Genomic DNA, 15,021 nt, shown 5'->3' on the forward strand with positions numbered 1-15,021 from the left:
AGGGCTTTTTCTTATACAAGTGTTCTAAATTCAGAGGAGCAAATTATTCTATCAAGGAATGTTTTAAGTTCATATTTCAGAACTTCTATACTTGTAGCCCTAGTCTTTTTTCCTCCCACTTTTTTTGCAGCTCCAGTCTCACTGATGTAGATTAATTATAACTGATATTTCTGATACCCATGACAGTTAAAATATTTTCCAAAAACTCTTAGTGACTGGAAGCAGGATGAATTCTAAAAGTACTTTATACTATTGAGTGAACAAGGCACAAACTGCACATTTGGACTGCAGCACGAATGTGCAATCTTTCATTAATGTCCAGTCTTACCAGTTGAAAAAAAAGCCATTTTATGAATTATATGATTGCTTAAACTATTAACTTAATAGAATATTTTCTTGCAATTTCTTGGTTGAGATGTGATTCTAGACACAAAATGTTCATGTCTTCAAAAGGCTTAACATGAAACACTTGCATCTTTTTATGGTGACTTTCCATATATCTTTGAATAAGTTAAAAAGGTAGCAAGCTACTACTTGCTGTCAATTCTATTTGCACCTGGCTATGTAGCCATCCAAATGTAGTGCATGAAGGAAAAAAAGGAGGAACAGTTACAATACAGTTCAAAGGTATGGCAACCTGAATGCATATGAAGAAACAATTAGTCATGGCTTCAGTTTCTTGTTGAATTCCAGTAAATGCCTTCAATCAATCCTGCTTGAGATAAAAGGAAGAGCTGAGATTTTATCAATTGTCACAGCCTGGACCAATGTTCGTTGTCAGTAAAATCTTTGCAAGGAACTTAGTACCAATATCTCTTCAGGAAGTGCATACATATCTATATACTACAGTTTTAGTTGGATTCCACTGTCTCAGTGATTCATTGTGTTCTGAACATCCACGAAACCCATTCGTTGCCTCCGCTTTCTTTGCTCTGTCATCTGAAATTTGCAGTAAAAAAAGGAACATTAAAAGATGGTTCTTAAATTTTTTAATTAAGGATTCACAATATAGTTCTTGAGCTATAAAGGATTTCAGATACTTCGCAATAACAGCTGTTACAAACATCTCTAAACTTTTTCTTGGGTATGCCTCCACTTCATACAAGTTATTGGTATAAATAAATACCATATTATAAACTTTTATAATGCACTGCAGCTATACTTTGTACCAGAGGGTAAACTATTCCAAATGCAATTTAAAAAAATAAAACTCGGTAGATGATTTCTACCAAAGGGAAGCCTTATGCTGATTACAAACTAAATTGGGCATTTGATGCAAGTAAATGGAAAGCATAATTTGAAACTTAGGGTTGAGAGGAAGCTTGCTGTTTCCTGAATAGTAAATTGTATTTCAGACACAGATGAGGACTTGTCAGAAAACAATGCATGTTCTACATTTTTCCGAAATCAGTATGTCATTTTTTAGTGAGAGACATTTTTGTCCTTCAAGATACATAATGTTATTTTAGCCCTTTCTAGATTTTAGAAATTTATATAGTCCAGTAAAAAGAGGAAAAAATATTAGATGTTTTGATTACCTGCTCCTTCAACTCGTTCAGCTGTGAAGTGAGATGAGATACCAACTTCATAGTGCAATTCAGTTTATCCTGAAGACATCGGATCTCATTCTGTTCTCCTTCACCTTCATTACTGACCAGGGACATGGCTCGCATCCGAGGGAACCAATCCAAGTTCTTGTTCTGCAGTGATTATTGGGGGGAAAAAATAGGAATTTAAGAGTTTAGAATTGTTAGAAACAAAATATACAGTAAGAAAATGAAAATAGATTAAGATCTCCAGATGGAATTAAAATTTATTTGAGTTATGTAACCTAAATCAAAAATCTAATACGCCTGAAAAATTGAAAATTGTATGTGCCAGATGAGTCTTTCTGGATTGGTGTTTCTTATTAATAATGCCTTCTTTGATAATTAGGAGATAAATATCAGAGAACCTCCTCCTCTAGGGTAACCTAATCCCAAACCTGAAATTTTGACAATCAAACATTTTGAAATGTGTCTGGAAATATACTGGCAGCTAGTGTAAAAATATATACAGAATAGTTAAAATGTTTCCAGGCTATTTTGAATAATTGCAAGAGCAATGGGAGATAAACAGTTGTAGCGGTGTTCCCTCTTTCTAAGAACAGTCATAGATCTATATGAGACATACTTGATTAGCAAGTACCAATAGAATATTTGAAACTTAGGGTTGAACTGTGGGGTTCTTGATTAGCAAATGCTGTGAACCACCCAAATCATTGCTGCTAGTGGCAATGATAAGTCTAACATCACTTTCATTTATATTGGGAGGAATTATGTGTGTTCCAGAACAGCATAAATTGTTGTTAGTTGTGAAGTCGTGTCCAACCCATCACGACCCTATGGACAATGTTCCTCCAGGCCTTCTTGTCCTCTACCATCTTCTGGAGTCCATTTAAGCTCACACCTACTGCTTCAGTGACTCCATCCAGCCACCTCATTCTCTGTCGTCCCCTTCTTCTCTTGCCCTCGATCTTTCCCAGCATTAGGCTCTTCTCCAGTTAGTCCTTCCTTCTCATTAGGTGGTCAAAGTATTTGAGTTTCAACTTCAACAGCATAAATATTCAGCCAAATATTTCAATTTTTCTTTTTTTTTTTTGACCTGGTTCTACCGGCCTTCCATTGTGCTACTTTGGCATTTGATTCAGAATTTCAACTTCTTTATATTACTTGTAAAAGAGACAAGATTAGATATCATTTATAAATCGGTGGTGGTTCAGCCTACATCCTGGTTGCCAAAATTAGTGAAAACATGAATTATGTAAATTCCATGGAGGAGAACAATAGTCTGCCTGCATGTTTCAGAATCTTTCCAAGTAAAAGTGGAACTGCAGCAATATGGTGGCTCAATATCACAAATCCTCAAAGAATCCATGGTTCAATAAGACTGCATCGTCTCCTCAACTTGGCAAAGATCATGCCGTAGGACAACCAGGCAAATCCCTGTTTCAAAACCAATCCTAAAATTGTGATTGATATGTCTCCACAAAGGCAACACTAGTATGGCTGCCACCACTACCACTCTTCTCATGTCAACCACAGGAGAAATGCCTAGTGAAAGCCAGGAGAGAGCCAGAAATGAAAAGCAATCACTCCTACTTAGTCACAAACCTTCAGGTTCTTTGGCTTTCTAAACAATTTTTTTAAAAAGGATAAATCCCATCTGTTTAAAAAATTAGAAACCAAATACCCTATGAAGCGTGCTATGAACGTCACAATGGACAGCATCTATAGAATCTGGAACAGTGGGAAGAATTTCAAGAAAATCAGGCAGATTTTTTTTTTAAGAGAATAACAAACTTGGTTATTACTTCATTTCTATGAAATTACACAATGCATACCTTGATCATTTGCGCCACATAGCTTTCAGGCCCTGTGTAGTCTGTCTTATTCTTCACTCTCACCAGTACTATAAAGTACAGATAATTCCACATATTGTGTTCAAATTTAATGTGCTCTTCAAAGGATACCGTTTTGTTGTCAAACTTGTCCCTTTCAAGCCCTATAGAGAAAATGAAAGCAAATGTAATATTACTTAGAAACTGCTATGATCCTCCATCTGGATCTCCAAGCATTTTTCTTCAGCGCGTTTGTCCTCCACTTGCAGCCTAGAGCAATCTGAATGTAGTAGATTGGACACTACCTAATAGATTGATGAGCCTGTTTGCAGCAGGCACTTATAACAGATAGCCTTCGAGATATTTTTACTCTAACTTCAGTAATCTAGAGGAGAAAAACGAATGAATTGTAGTGGAGCAGAAAAATTCCTATGAGGGTGTTCAGTTTGGACACTTAGATGAATTATTTGTTAAAACAAGACTTCTCAAAAAATTTACATGTAGCAGAAACCGATCCATCATTTCTCTAGAGCTCAGACAGCTATGCCTCATTGACTGCTTCATATTGATCTGAAATCTGGAAAGAGGAGGGAGGGCAACATTTTGGGGATATTTTCACTTTTCTTCATTTGGAGGGGGATGTGATAAAAATGTTCCATTCGTTTGGGAGGTAAATTGAAGACATAAAAGACAAAAGTGGCGCCTTGAGACTTAGAACACTTTCATATTGTAAGATAAGAGCTCTGTTAATGTATGTTAGCCAAAAATCCAAGAAGACTTGGAAGCATCTCTCCAGGCTGACATATTTATTAAAAGGCAGTTTTCATGAACTCCATCACACTACTTAGATGCATTGGAATGGTTAGCTAATGTAGAATTTAAATTAAGATGAGGTCTATTATTTTAGCAAAATAAATACAGGAGAATCAAAAATCAATGGTTTTGTTGCCACATTTCACTGGTGCAATCCAGGGGTGCCTTGGAAGCTGCAAAATGCGTACTAAACTACAAGCAAACTAAACACAGGTACTACTGTATAGAACAGATTTCATTCCTACAGGTTGTTTATGTTCTCATTCTTAAACTTAAAGCCTTGTGCTACCATGCTCTAGTTCTATTCAAGACAAACTGTAGAATTGTAAAATTGTGTCCACGTGCCAAGAAGTTATTTAGAATGGCAGCACACTTCCTCTAAATGATCTATGGATGTATCAATCAATGAGATATTGTAAAGAAATTAACCATACTTTCATTAAAGAAATGCTGCACTTTCCACCTAAGTGTATGACAAAAGTTGGAAACAAGTACCGGTAAGTTTAATTCTTCATGTTTTATTTTGTAGTTTTTTTAAACTTGGGTTCTATCAAATGAATTCTAATATAAAACACACACGTATATATTCTTAGCCCAGGAATTTGTCTTGAGTTGAATACCAAAGGTAAGCAGAGCTCCCAGTAATTCCATAAAGTCTAAGCTAAACTAAGCTAAGCTAATCATCCACTAAGATCCAAGCTTTTTAAATGTATATATAATCTAAGGGATATGGCATAACAAATCATTTTGTTACTTCTATTATTATAAGACTGGGTCTACAAATCCTAGCAGTTCGAAAGCATGTAAAAATGCAAGTAGAAAAATAGGGACCACTACAGTGGGAAGGTAACAGCGTTCCATGCGCCTTTGGTGTCTAGTCATGCCAGCCACATGACCACGGAGATGTCCTCGGACAAGCGCTGGCTCTTCGGCTTTGAAACGGAGATGAGCACTGGCCCCTAGAGTTGGAAACGACTTGCACGCATGTGCGGGGGAACCTTTACCTTTACCTTATAAATCCTCTCCACTGCACTGCAAACAATTCAAAGTTCTGCCATAGATCAAGATGTATATTCTATTAACTCTGTCAGAATAATAATACATATCACTTTTTTTAATATACCAACATGGAACACTCTTTATTCATAGATTTCTATATTCTGCTATAAGAACAATCTCTTCCAAACTATCCTGATGCAAACTGGATAAACTCAAGAGTCCTTTAAATCCACCATACAACATCCTTCATCAATACTGTTTCATAAAATTTACTTGGGAACAAGAGTTAATCCTGTTTATTATAAAAGATACGACTAGTTTTCTCTCACTGATGGAGAAGAGTTTGGTATTTAAACAAGTCCCTTGAAATGTAAGCATTAATAAAATGTTTTATACCAAAAAAAGAGAGAAAAAGTATTTTTCTTACAAATTCTTGGAAGATGTTTGTTGAGTGTAAGAACTACCTTTCTCTAAGCACTTACCACATATAAAACAAGTTGTTTTCAGGATTTCCTCTTTTTTCTGTTTTTCACTCCTTAGATCTGCAAAGGTATCAATGATGACACCAAATATGAGGTTAAGGACTATGATTATGACAATGAAGAAGAAGAGGAGGTCATAGATCACTCGAGCAGGGAACAGGGATTCCTTTAAGATAAAAAAAAATCAAGAGAGTCATTAACAGCAAGTACAGCTTTCCTTTTTCCAGTGTCATATCAAAAAATATTGCCCACTAGAAAACGTTGAAGAAAAATGTGATTACTGGGAACATGCACAGTGTATTATCAAAACTCCAATTAATATGAAATAAAAATACTTGATACTGTAAACATTGAAAAACAAGTAGCCAAGCTAATGCATAAAGGAAAGGGGATCAGATAGAAAAGAGGACAAGTAGCTTGGAGAGAAGTTCCTAGACCATGAGGCCTTGTTCATGTTGACTCAGTTATCTTCTGTCTGGATTACTGTAATGTGCTCTGCATGGGACTGCTCTTGTAGAGTATTCAGAAGTTGCAGCTGCTCCACAATGCGGTTATTTGATTCACGGTATTAATTATCACCATAAAGCCCTACATGACATAAAGGGGCTATCTGAGGAGCTGCTTCCCTCCTTATGTTTCTGCTTGGCCATTAGTTCTAATAAAAACGGTGTGCTCCAGGTGTCTTACATCTAACAATGTCATCTTATTGGACCTTAGAACTGCCCTATAGAACAGCATCCTCCAGGAGAATCAGATGACCTGTTAATCTTTTGCAAAATGCTAAAGACCTCTCTCCCCAGACATTTGGGCCCAAAAGTTAGGCAAGCACTGCTGCTGTTAATGTGCTTTTATTGTTTTAACGTGGGCACTGTCATGTTTGTGTTATGGTTTCTGCTTTAATCTTTGTATGGCACCCAGAGTCACTCTTGTGAGATGGGCAACTGTATAATATTTTAAAGAAATAAGTAACTGTTCAACTGAATACAAACAGGAGCAACATTTAAATCTGTGTGGGAGACACAAATTAGGAATGCATGGGGTTACCCTTGTAGAGTATTCAGCATGTTTGCCTCAAAGCACTATATGCAATCTGGTAGATTCTGAAGTATTCCTGACTTCAGAGAAATATAAAAGCTTGGTCAGTTATTTCGTACATAGATTGCCTCAAATATACTCACATCTTTAGATGGCTTTCTGAGTATATCACCCACACCACCTCCATTTCTCAGGCCATGATTCAGTACTGTAACTATGCACATGAGAAGCGTGTCACAAGCTCGTTCTGTATTATCTTCTTCTGGAATACAAGCAACAACACAGCAGAAAATGAACAATTGCTGAACAAGGGAAATCATTTGGAAATTTTGGCTGCTCTGCCTAATGGTTCCAGTTTAAAAGACATAAAGGAACATGTTGGAGGAGGTCCCCAAAACAAGCTATTATAATAGAGCTGCTTTTAATTCAGATGAATCTTCTTTTCTGGTTTTAAGGTGCTGGAATGACTGCCTACAAAGACAATCCTGTATGTTAAATAGAAAATCAGAGGAGAACCTTTCTTTTCCCTCTGACCTAAGGCACAGAATAATGTCACTGAAGACACATTGTCAATATGTTCAGTAAAAGATGCAAGATTTCTTTACATTTCTTTATTAGTGTCCCTATCTAAAGACCCTTTACCTTGCAACACTTCAGGCACTGTATCAGAGGAAGAGCAGCTTATTTTATCGTTACTGCATGACCCCATAAAAGTTCCTAAGTTGCTTCGCATCTCCATGGGATCTGTAGCTGGAAGTACAAGAGATAGTGGATTTGTCAAAACATCCCATTTCTGTTCATAATTTTTAAAAAGATCGAGAAAGTGGTTCCTGTGACTAACATCTCTGATATTTAGCAGTGTCACATTTCTTTTCAACAGAACTATAAAACGCAATCAGGTGTCTATTAAATAAAAAAACACAAGTACACCAAAAATCTAAGTTGTATAAAATGACATAAAATGTACTAGTTGATAGTACCGTATATACTTGAGTATAAGCCGACTCGAGTATAAGCCGAGACCCCCAATTTCACCCCCAAAAACTGGAAAAAGTTATTGACTCGAGTATAAGCCGATCCGCCGTTCTGCAAGCCTCTGCCGCCAGCAGAGGCTCGATCCGCCATTTTGCAAGCCTGAATACACAGGAATACCCTGTGTGGCCAAGGCTCGTCGGCAGGTCTCCGTTCCTCCTGCCGACCTTTGGGGAGGTTTGGGCGCCTCCCCAAACCTCCCCAAACCTCGGCAGGTCTCCGTTCCTGTTTGGGGAGGTTTGGGCGCCTCCCCAAACGTCCCCAAACCTCGGCAGGTCTCCGTTCCTGTTTGGGGAGGTTTGGGCGCCTCCCCAAACCTCCCCAAACCTCGGCAGGTCTCCGTTCCTCCGCGCAGACCTGCCGACGTTTGGGGAGGTTTGGGCGCCTCCCCAAACCTCCCCAAACCTCGGCAGGTCTCCGTTCCTGTTTGTGGAGGTTTGGGCGCCTCCCCAAACCTCCCCAAACCTCGGCAGGTCTCCGTTCCTCCGCGCAGACCTGCCGACCTTTGGGGAGGTTTGGGTGCCTCCCCAAACGTCCCCAAACCTCGGCAGGTCTCCGTTCCTGTTTGGGGAGGTTTGGGCGCCTCCCCAAACCTCCCCAAACCTCGGCAGGTCTCCGTTCCTCCGCGCAGACCTGCCGACCTTTGGGGAGGTTTGGGCGCCTCCCCAAACGTCCCCAAACCTCGGCAGGTCTCCGTTCCTGTTTGGGGAGGTTTGGGCGCCTCCCCAAACCTCCCCAAACCTCGGCAGGTCTCCGTTCCTCCGCGCAGACCTGCCGACGTTTGGGGACGTTTGGGGAGGCGCCCAAACCTCCCCAAAGGTCGGCAGGTCTGCGCGGAGGAACGGAGACCTGCCGAGGTTTGGGGAGGTTTGGGGAGGCGCCCAAACCTCCCCAAACAGGAACGGAGACCTGCCGAGGTTTGGGGACGTTTGGGGAGGCGCCCAAACCTCCCCAAAGGTCGGCAGGTCTGCGCGGAGGAACGGAGACCTGCCGAGGTTTGGGGAGGTTTGGGGAGGCGCCCAAACCTCCCCAAACAGGAACGGAGACCTGCCGAGGTTTGGGGACGTTTGGGGAGGCGCCCAAACCTCCCCAAAGGTCGGCAGGTCTGCGCGGAGGAACGGAGACCTGCCGAGGTTTGGGGACGTTTGGGGAGGCGCCCAAACCTCCCCAAAGGTCGGCAGGTCTGCGCGGAGGAACGGAGACCTGCCGAGGTTTGGGGAGGTTTGGGGAGGCGCCCAAACCTCCCCAAACAGGAACGGAGACCTGCCGAGGTTTGGGGACGTTTGGGGAGGCGCCCAAACCTCCCCAAAGGTCGGCAGGTCTGCGCGGAGGAACGGAGACCTGCCGAGGTTTGGGGAGGTTTGGGGAGGCGCCCAAACCTCCCCAAACAGGAACGGAGACCTGCCGAGGTTTGGGGACGTTTGGGGAGGCGCCCAAACCTCCCCAAAGGTCGGCAGGTCTGCGCGGAGGAACGGAGACCTGCCGAGGTTTGGGGAGGTTTGGGGAGGCGCCCAAACCTCCCCAAACAGGAACGGAGACCTGCCGAGGTTTGGGGACGTTTGGGGAGGCGCCCAAACCTCCCCAAAGGTCGGCAGGTCTGCGCGGAGGAACGGAGACCTGCCGAGGTTTGGGGAGGTTTGGGGAGGCGCCCAAACCTCCCCAAACAGGAACGGAGACCTGCCGAGGTTTGGGGACGTTTGGGGAGGCGCCCAAACCTCCCCAAAGGTCGGCAGGTCTGCGCGGAGGAACGGAGAGCTGCCGAGGTTTGGGGAGGTTTGGGGAGGCGCCCAAACCTCCCCAAAGGTCGGCAGGAAGAACGGAGACCTGCCGAGGTTTGGGGAGGTTTGGGGAGGCGCCCAAACCTCCCCAAACGTCGGCAGGTCTGCGCGGAGGAACGGAGACCTGCCGAGGTTTGGGGAGGCGCCCAAACCTCCCCAAACAGGAACGGAGACCTGCCGAGGTTTGGGGACGTTTGGGGAGGCGCCCAAACCTCCCCAAAGGTCGGCAGGAGGAACGGAGACCTGCCGAGGTTTGGGGAGGTTTGGGGAGGCGCCCAAACCTCCCCAAAGGTCGGCAGGAGGAACGGAGACCTGCCGAGGTTTGGGGAGGTTTGGGGAGGCGCCCAAACCTCCCCAAAGGTCGGCAGGAGGAACGGAGACCTGCCGAGGTTTGGGGAGGCGCCCAAACCTCCCCAAAGGTCGGCAGGTCTGCGCGGAGGAACGGAGACCTGCCGAGGTTTGGGGAGGCGCCCAAACCTCCCCAAACGTCGGCAAGTCTCCGTTCCTCCGCGCCCTGCCTGCCTGCTTCTTTCCGCTGCGGAAAGAAGCAGGCAGGCAAGGCGCGGAGTTTGGGGAGGTGCGCGCGCACCTCCCCAAACCTCCCCAAACTTCGGCAGGTCTCGGACGGCGGTGGCTTGGGAGAGGTGCGGGCGATCCCGGAAGCACCAAAGCCTCGGCCGCGCACAAGTCCTCGGTAAGTTTTTTTGTTGACTGGAGTATAAGCCGAAGTGGAATTTTTCAGCCCAAAAAGTGGGCTGAAAAATTCGGCTTATACTCAAGTATATACGGTAATTTCAGAACAGGATGCTTTTATGAACAAAATCAATATAAATAAAAACATATTTTCCAATGCAAACAACAACAACCTGGATCCTTGTTTGCATTACCTAACACACAGGTCTACAACCCGCGGCTCCAGAGCCGCATGCGGCTCTTTCAGCCGTCTCCTGCGGCTCCCAGTCTTCTCACATGTGCAGTCCAAAAAAAAAAGTGGGACTAAAAAAGTTCAACCAATCAATTCAAATATGCAGGGTAGGTGCATATCTCGCCTTGGCTCCACTCTTCAGTCAAACCCTGTTCTGTACATGCACGCATGTACGCGCATGTGCACACATTTTTTGCGGCTCCCAGTTTTTCCTTTTGTGAGGGAACCGGTTCCGAGTGGCTCTTTCACTGTTTCAGGCTGCTGACCCCTGACCTAACAGAATAAAGGGGAAAGCAAGCATAAGATGTGGAAGCTGTTTAGAAAAGAGTAAAAAGAATGTTACAAAGTAGCACAGACATGTATGGAGTGAACGAGAAATATGGATGCCATGTATGAGAATAAATCCTTAAAAGGAAATGAATGCTGCAGAAATAAAGATGAGAAAGATACTGTATAATGCATTCATGGGGGGGGGGAATTAGATGCAACAAATACAAGAAATGGTTAAGTTGGCAAGAAGCAAATGCAAAGATTGAGAGATTTTTAAAGAAATCAAAAATATTTTGGAAGAGGGCAAAACAAGGAGCCTCCAACAAAATCAATGAAATTAAAAATAAAAAATATTGACATAATTAGGGATGAAACTAAAGTGTAGGAGTGCTGGAGAAAAGCATTTTAAAGATCTTCAGGGAATACCAATGATGTGTCAAAGATTGGAATTAAAATTAATGCTGTAATGATTAATGTCCAAGCAAAAATTGGTGAACGAGAAGTAATAAATGCTTTGTGAATGTTAAAACAATTGTAAGTCTACAAGTACAGACAATATAACTGCAGAAATGTTACGATGTGATGTGGCACATTTGGGGAGCAGCTCTGTGATGTTTAGCATGTGGAAACGTGAGTTGGATACCTTTTTTGTTCCCTCTCCTCCCTCTTTTGCTTAATCTGCTGAATTAGCTTATATTGTGGGTGAGTTGTCTCTTTGCTTGCTCCTAAACTCATTACACATACTTTGATCTCGTAACTGGCAGAGTTAAAACAAAATGGAGAAATTATCAATAAATAAGATTGCATTTCAACAGCCTGTCTCAGAGACAGGTTCTGTTAAATTGATGGCAAATCTATGTCTGCTAACATCGGAAAATATGCTATAATCTTTCAGGAATGTCTGTTTACTTGCGCATGCAAATGTAGTTGTTTGTTGCCTAAAATTCAAATTATAAACTGTATGATGCACAGAGGAGCATGAACTTGAAAATTAATGTGTCCAAGAGCAAAGGAATTATGTGTGACTGAGAAAATGGAACAAATTACTGCAAGTTTCACATAAATTGTGAATAACTAGACCAAGTAGATGAATTAGTATATGTAGCAGAATGTTTACTAAAGTTGAGGAAAATGGATGAAAAACATTAAGAGAGTAGAAAGATAAATAAATAGCCTAGTGTAAGGAGTCAATGTTTGTCTAAACAAATAAAAAGGTAGTTTTTAAGAGGATGCTTCTGCCTACTTTGTTATATGGAAGTGGAAGTTTAATAACATTAAGAAAAACATAAAAAGTGATTTAATTTAGTGGGAATGGGACTCTTAAGAAATGTGTGCACAGAAATGGAAGAATAGTTGATGAATAATAAAGATGGAATAAAAATGAGAGATCCTATGAACAAAATATGTTGAAATGGTATGAGAATTATTTATGAACAGATTGCAAAACAAATATATGAAGGAAAAGGAAAGACTTGGAAATGTATGGTTAGATAGACTGATAAGACCCTCAAGAGAGGTGAGAGTTTTAAAGTACAAAAGGCTGTGGAGTGATGACATGCTTACATTCTGATAATTTTTAGATTTCTATGTTTACTCTTTTCAAATTTTCTGATTTTAATCTGTTCTTAATACGTAAATCTCTCTAAGCCACCTAGAGTCCAGGTGGTTTCAGGCAGTCTGATAAATCTCATAAATAAACAGATGAATGGATTGATGGCTAAATAGATAAATATTTTTTAAAAAACAGAAGGAACCACTTCCTGGTAACTAAAATATTTTGTCCTCTCAAAGTTGATCAGAACTTCAGGATGGAAATGGAGATACTTTACTTAAGTAGGAGAACAAACCTTTCGATCTGATGTTGGGCAGTGGGTCTACTTCCAGAATGAAGTCATCTTTTAGAAAGAGGAAGCCAACAATGGAGAAGAGGTAAACCAGGATGAGGGCCAGAAGGGCTGTCAGTAAAATTGAACGTCCATTCCGTGTCACACTTTTGATAACATTGAATAAAGTCTCCTCACGATAGATCAAGTCAAATAGCTGAAAGAGAAAAATAAACTTCCCTAGGTCAAATCAATATAAAAAGAACAAGGGCTATAAAATATTTTTCTACTTCTCTAAGTTTTATTTTCAGAACTTCACCTTTCTGGCCTCCTGGAAAGCACTCAAAATATTTTCTTTTTTTCAGCAAGACTGGGGATTCTCTGGTAATAGGGAGCCCATGCACTGGTTGTATTCTATGTAATATTTTCTCTCACGAAATCCTGCACTGTTTTCTCTCTTGTAATATTGTTTTTAATCCATATTTCATTTAATTGTTTTTAATTGGTTTTTAACTGGTTCTGTAGTTTTAATAATAGACTGTATTGTACACTGCCCAGGATCACATCATGTGAGATGGGCAGCCATGTAAATTTGACAAATAAACATACAAATAAACAAGATTGAGTAGCTGTAGTACATTTTTGCACATCTCAACATTCCCATTATATTGATAAATACACTGTAACTCTGAAAATACCTTGCAATTTCCCATCTCATGAACAAATTTTAGGTTCTGTCTGTCTGCTAAATTCTCCAATCTAAATCATATTTCTTCTTAGGCAACTTATAAAATTACAGACACCCACAAAAGCAGACAAAATACTGAATAAGAAAAAGCGAGGGGAACAAAATCATAATTTTTCATTAATGACTATGTTGATAAGATTATTGTACCAAGATGCTGTAGAAAAGTTCGTGTACAAAAAGTCCCAAGACGCTGGTCAAGATATAGGCGACGTGATAAAGAAATTCCATGTCCATGATCATGGCTTTATATCCTCGGATGAATGTCCCACGATTGCCAACAAAGCTTACTACAAATACAATCTTATTTGTCAGCTGTAAAACAAACAAAAGATAGATATAGCTGAGGACAAATATTAACTTAATATTTATTTATTTATTTATTTATTTATTTATTTATTTATTTATTTATTTATTTATTTATTTATTTATTTATTTTATATACCGCCCTTCTCCCGTAGGACTCAGGGAGGTTCACAAGGCTCTTAAAAACAGATACAACAATTACAAAAATTAAAATCGATTAAAAAGAATTATATAAACCTTGCTATAAAACCCCAGTTAAAAAAGCAGTTAAAATCCCAATTAATATGCTCAGACCAGGCCAGAGAGCTCAAAGAGCCAGGTCTTCAGGTCCCGGCAGAATGAGCGAAGGTCAGGGGCAGTCCTAAGCTCTACAGGCAGCTGATTCAAAAGGGCCGGCGCACCCACAGAGAAGGCCCTCCCCCTGGGTATTGTCCGCCGACAATCTTTTACCGGCGGTACCCTGAGAAGACCCTCCCTGTGGGAGCGCACAGGACGAAGGGAGCTTGATGCCGGCAGCAGGTGTTCCCTCAGATATCCCGGACCCAAGCCATTTAGGGCTTTATAGGTCATCACCAGCACCTTGAATCTGATGCTGTACTATTTGACTTTTCTTTTTAATTAACTCCAATATAAATCTATTCACTTTTTTAATCTTTTTCACTTGTCCACAAAGAAATATCTTAATTCTATGACTGATCCCTGGCACATACCCTGGTAAGGTAGTCCTTGACTTACAACAGTTTGTTTAGTGATTGTTCAAAGTTACAACAGCACTGAAAAAAAGTGATTTATGGCTGTTTTTCATACTTTATAACTGTTGTAGCATCCCCATGGTCGTGTGATCAAAATTTGGGCGCTTGGCAACTGGTTCATATTTATGGTGGTTGCTGTGTCCCAGGGTCATGTGATCACCTTTTGTAACCTTCTGACAAGGACAGTCAATGGGGGAAACCAGATTCACTTAACCGTGTTACTAACTTAACAACTGCAACGATTCCTTTAACAGCTGTGGCAAGCAAGATCGTAAGATGGGGCAAAACTCTCTTAATAACAATCTCCCTTAGCAAAAGCAATTTAGAGCTCAATTATGGTCATAGGTCGAGGACTACCTGTATGGTACAACTTTGATCTCCCACTAAGTTACCGTAACATGTCTATCTAAAAATACATCCTACTGAGTTCAAGAGAACTTCAGGACATCAATAAGTGTCCTAACCTGCGCCTGATTTCTGGGTAACTACTGTAATTGACTTACATTGAGAGCTCCCAATATGTTCAGAGTAAGGCCGATGCCTAGATGATAGATGCATCGCAAAATCAGCGCCACCAGGAGTGGTCGGAGACCATAGCGCTGAGTAAATAGAGCCATGATGGAAAAGCAGATTAAAAACCAGGAAAGCAAGGGAATCAGTGGGGAGTCCAGCAATCCTAGGA

General features: G+C 41.2%; 1 protein-coding gene across 2 annotated transcripts in view; it reads right to left on the bottom strand.

Annotated features, from left to right (window-relative positions):
• Positions 1-727: 727 nt before the first annotated feature.
• The window catches only part of ITPR3 (inositol 1,4,5-trisphosphate receptor type 3), a 116,381-nt gene continuing 102,087 nt past the window's right edge, over positions 728-15,021 (bottom strand). For both annotated transcript variants that reach the window (XM_081324928.1, XM_081324929.1), the window contains 9 exons: positions 14,843-15,015; positions 13,432-13,596; positions 12,561-12,753; positions 7,351-7,458; positions 6,852-6,970; positions 5,674-5,839; positions 3,383-3,543; positions 1,539-1,700; positions 728-939 (listed from right to left, as the gene is read on the bottom strand). In XM_081324928.1, the coding sequence (XP_081181054.1) occupies positions 871-939; positions 1,539-1,700; positions 3,383-3,543; positions 5,674-5,839; positions 6,852-6,970; positions 7,351-7,458; positions 12,561-12,753; positions 13,432-13,596; positions 14,843-15,015 (1,316 nt within the window). In that variant the 3' untranslated portion in view covers positions 728-870. The remainder of the gene's footprint in view (positions 940-1,538; positions 1,701-3,382; positions 3,544-5,673; positions 5,840-6,851; positions 6,971-7,350; positions 7,459-12,560; positions 12,754-13,431; positions 13,597-14,842; positions 15,016-15,021) is intronic.

This window comes from Vipera berus, assembly GCF_964194415.1.
Source record: "Vipera berus genome assembly, chromosome: 3".
In the NCBI taxonomy this organism is placed as follows: Eukaryota; Metazoa; Chordata; class Lepidosauria; order Squamata; family Viperidae; genus Vipera; species Vipera berus.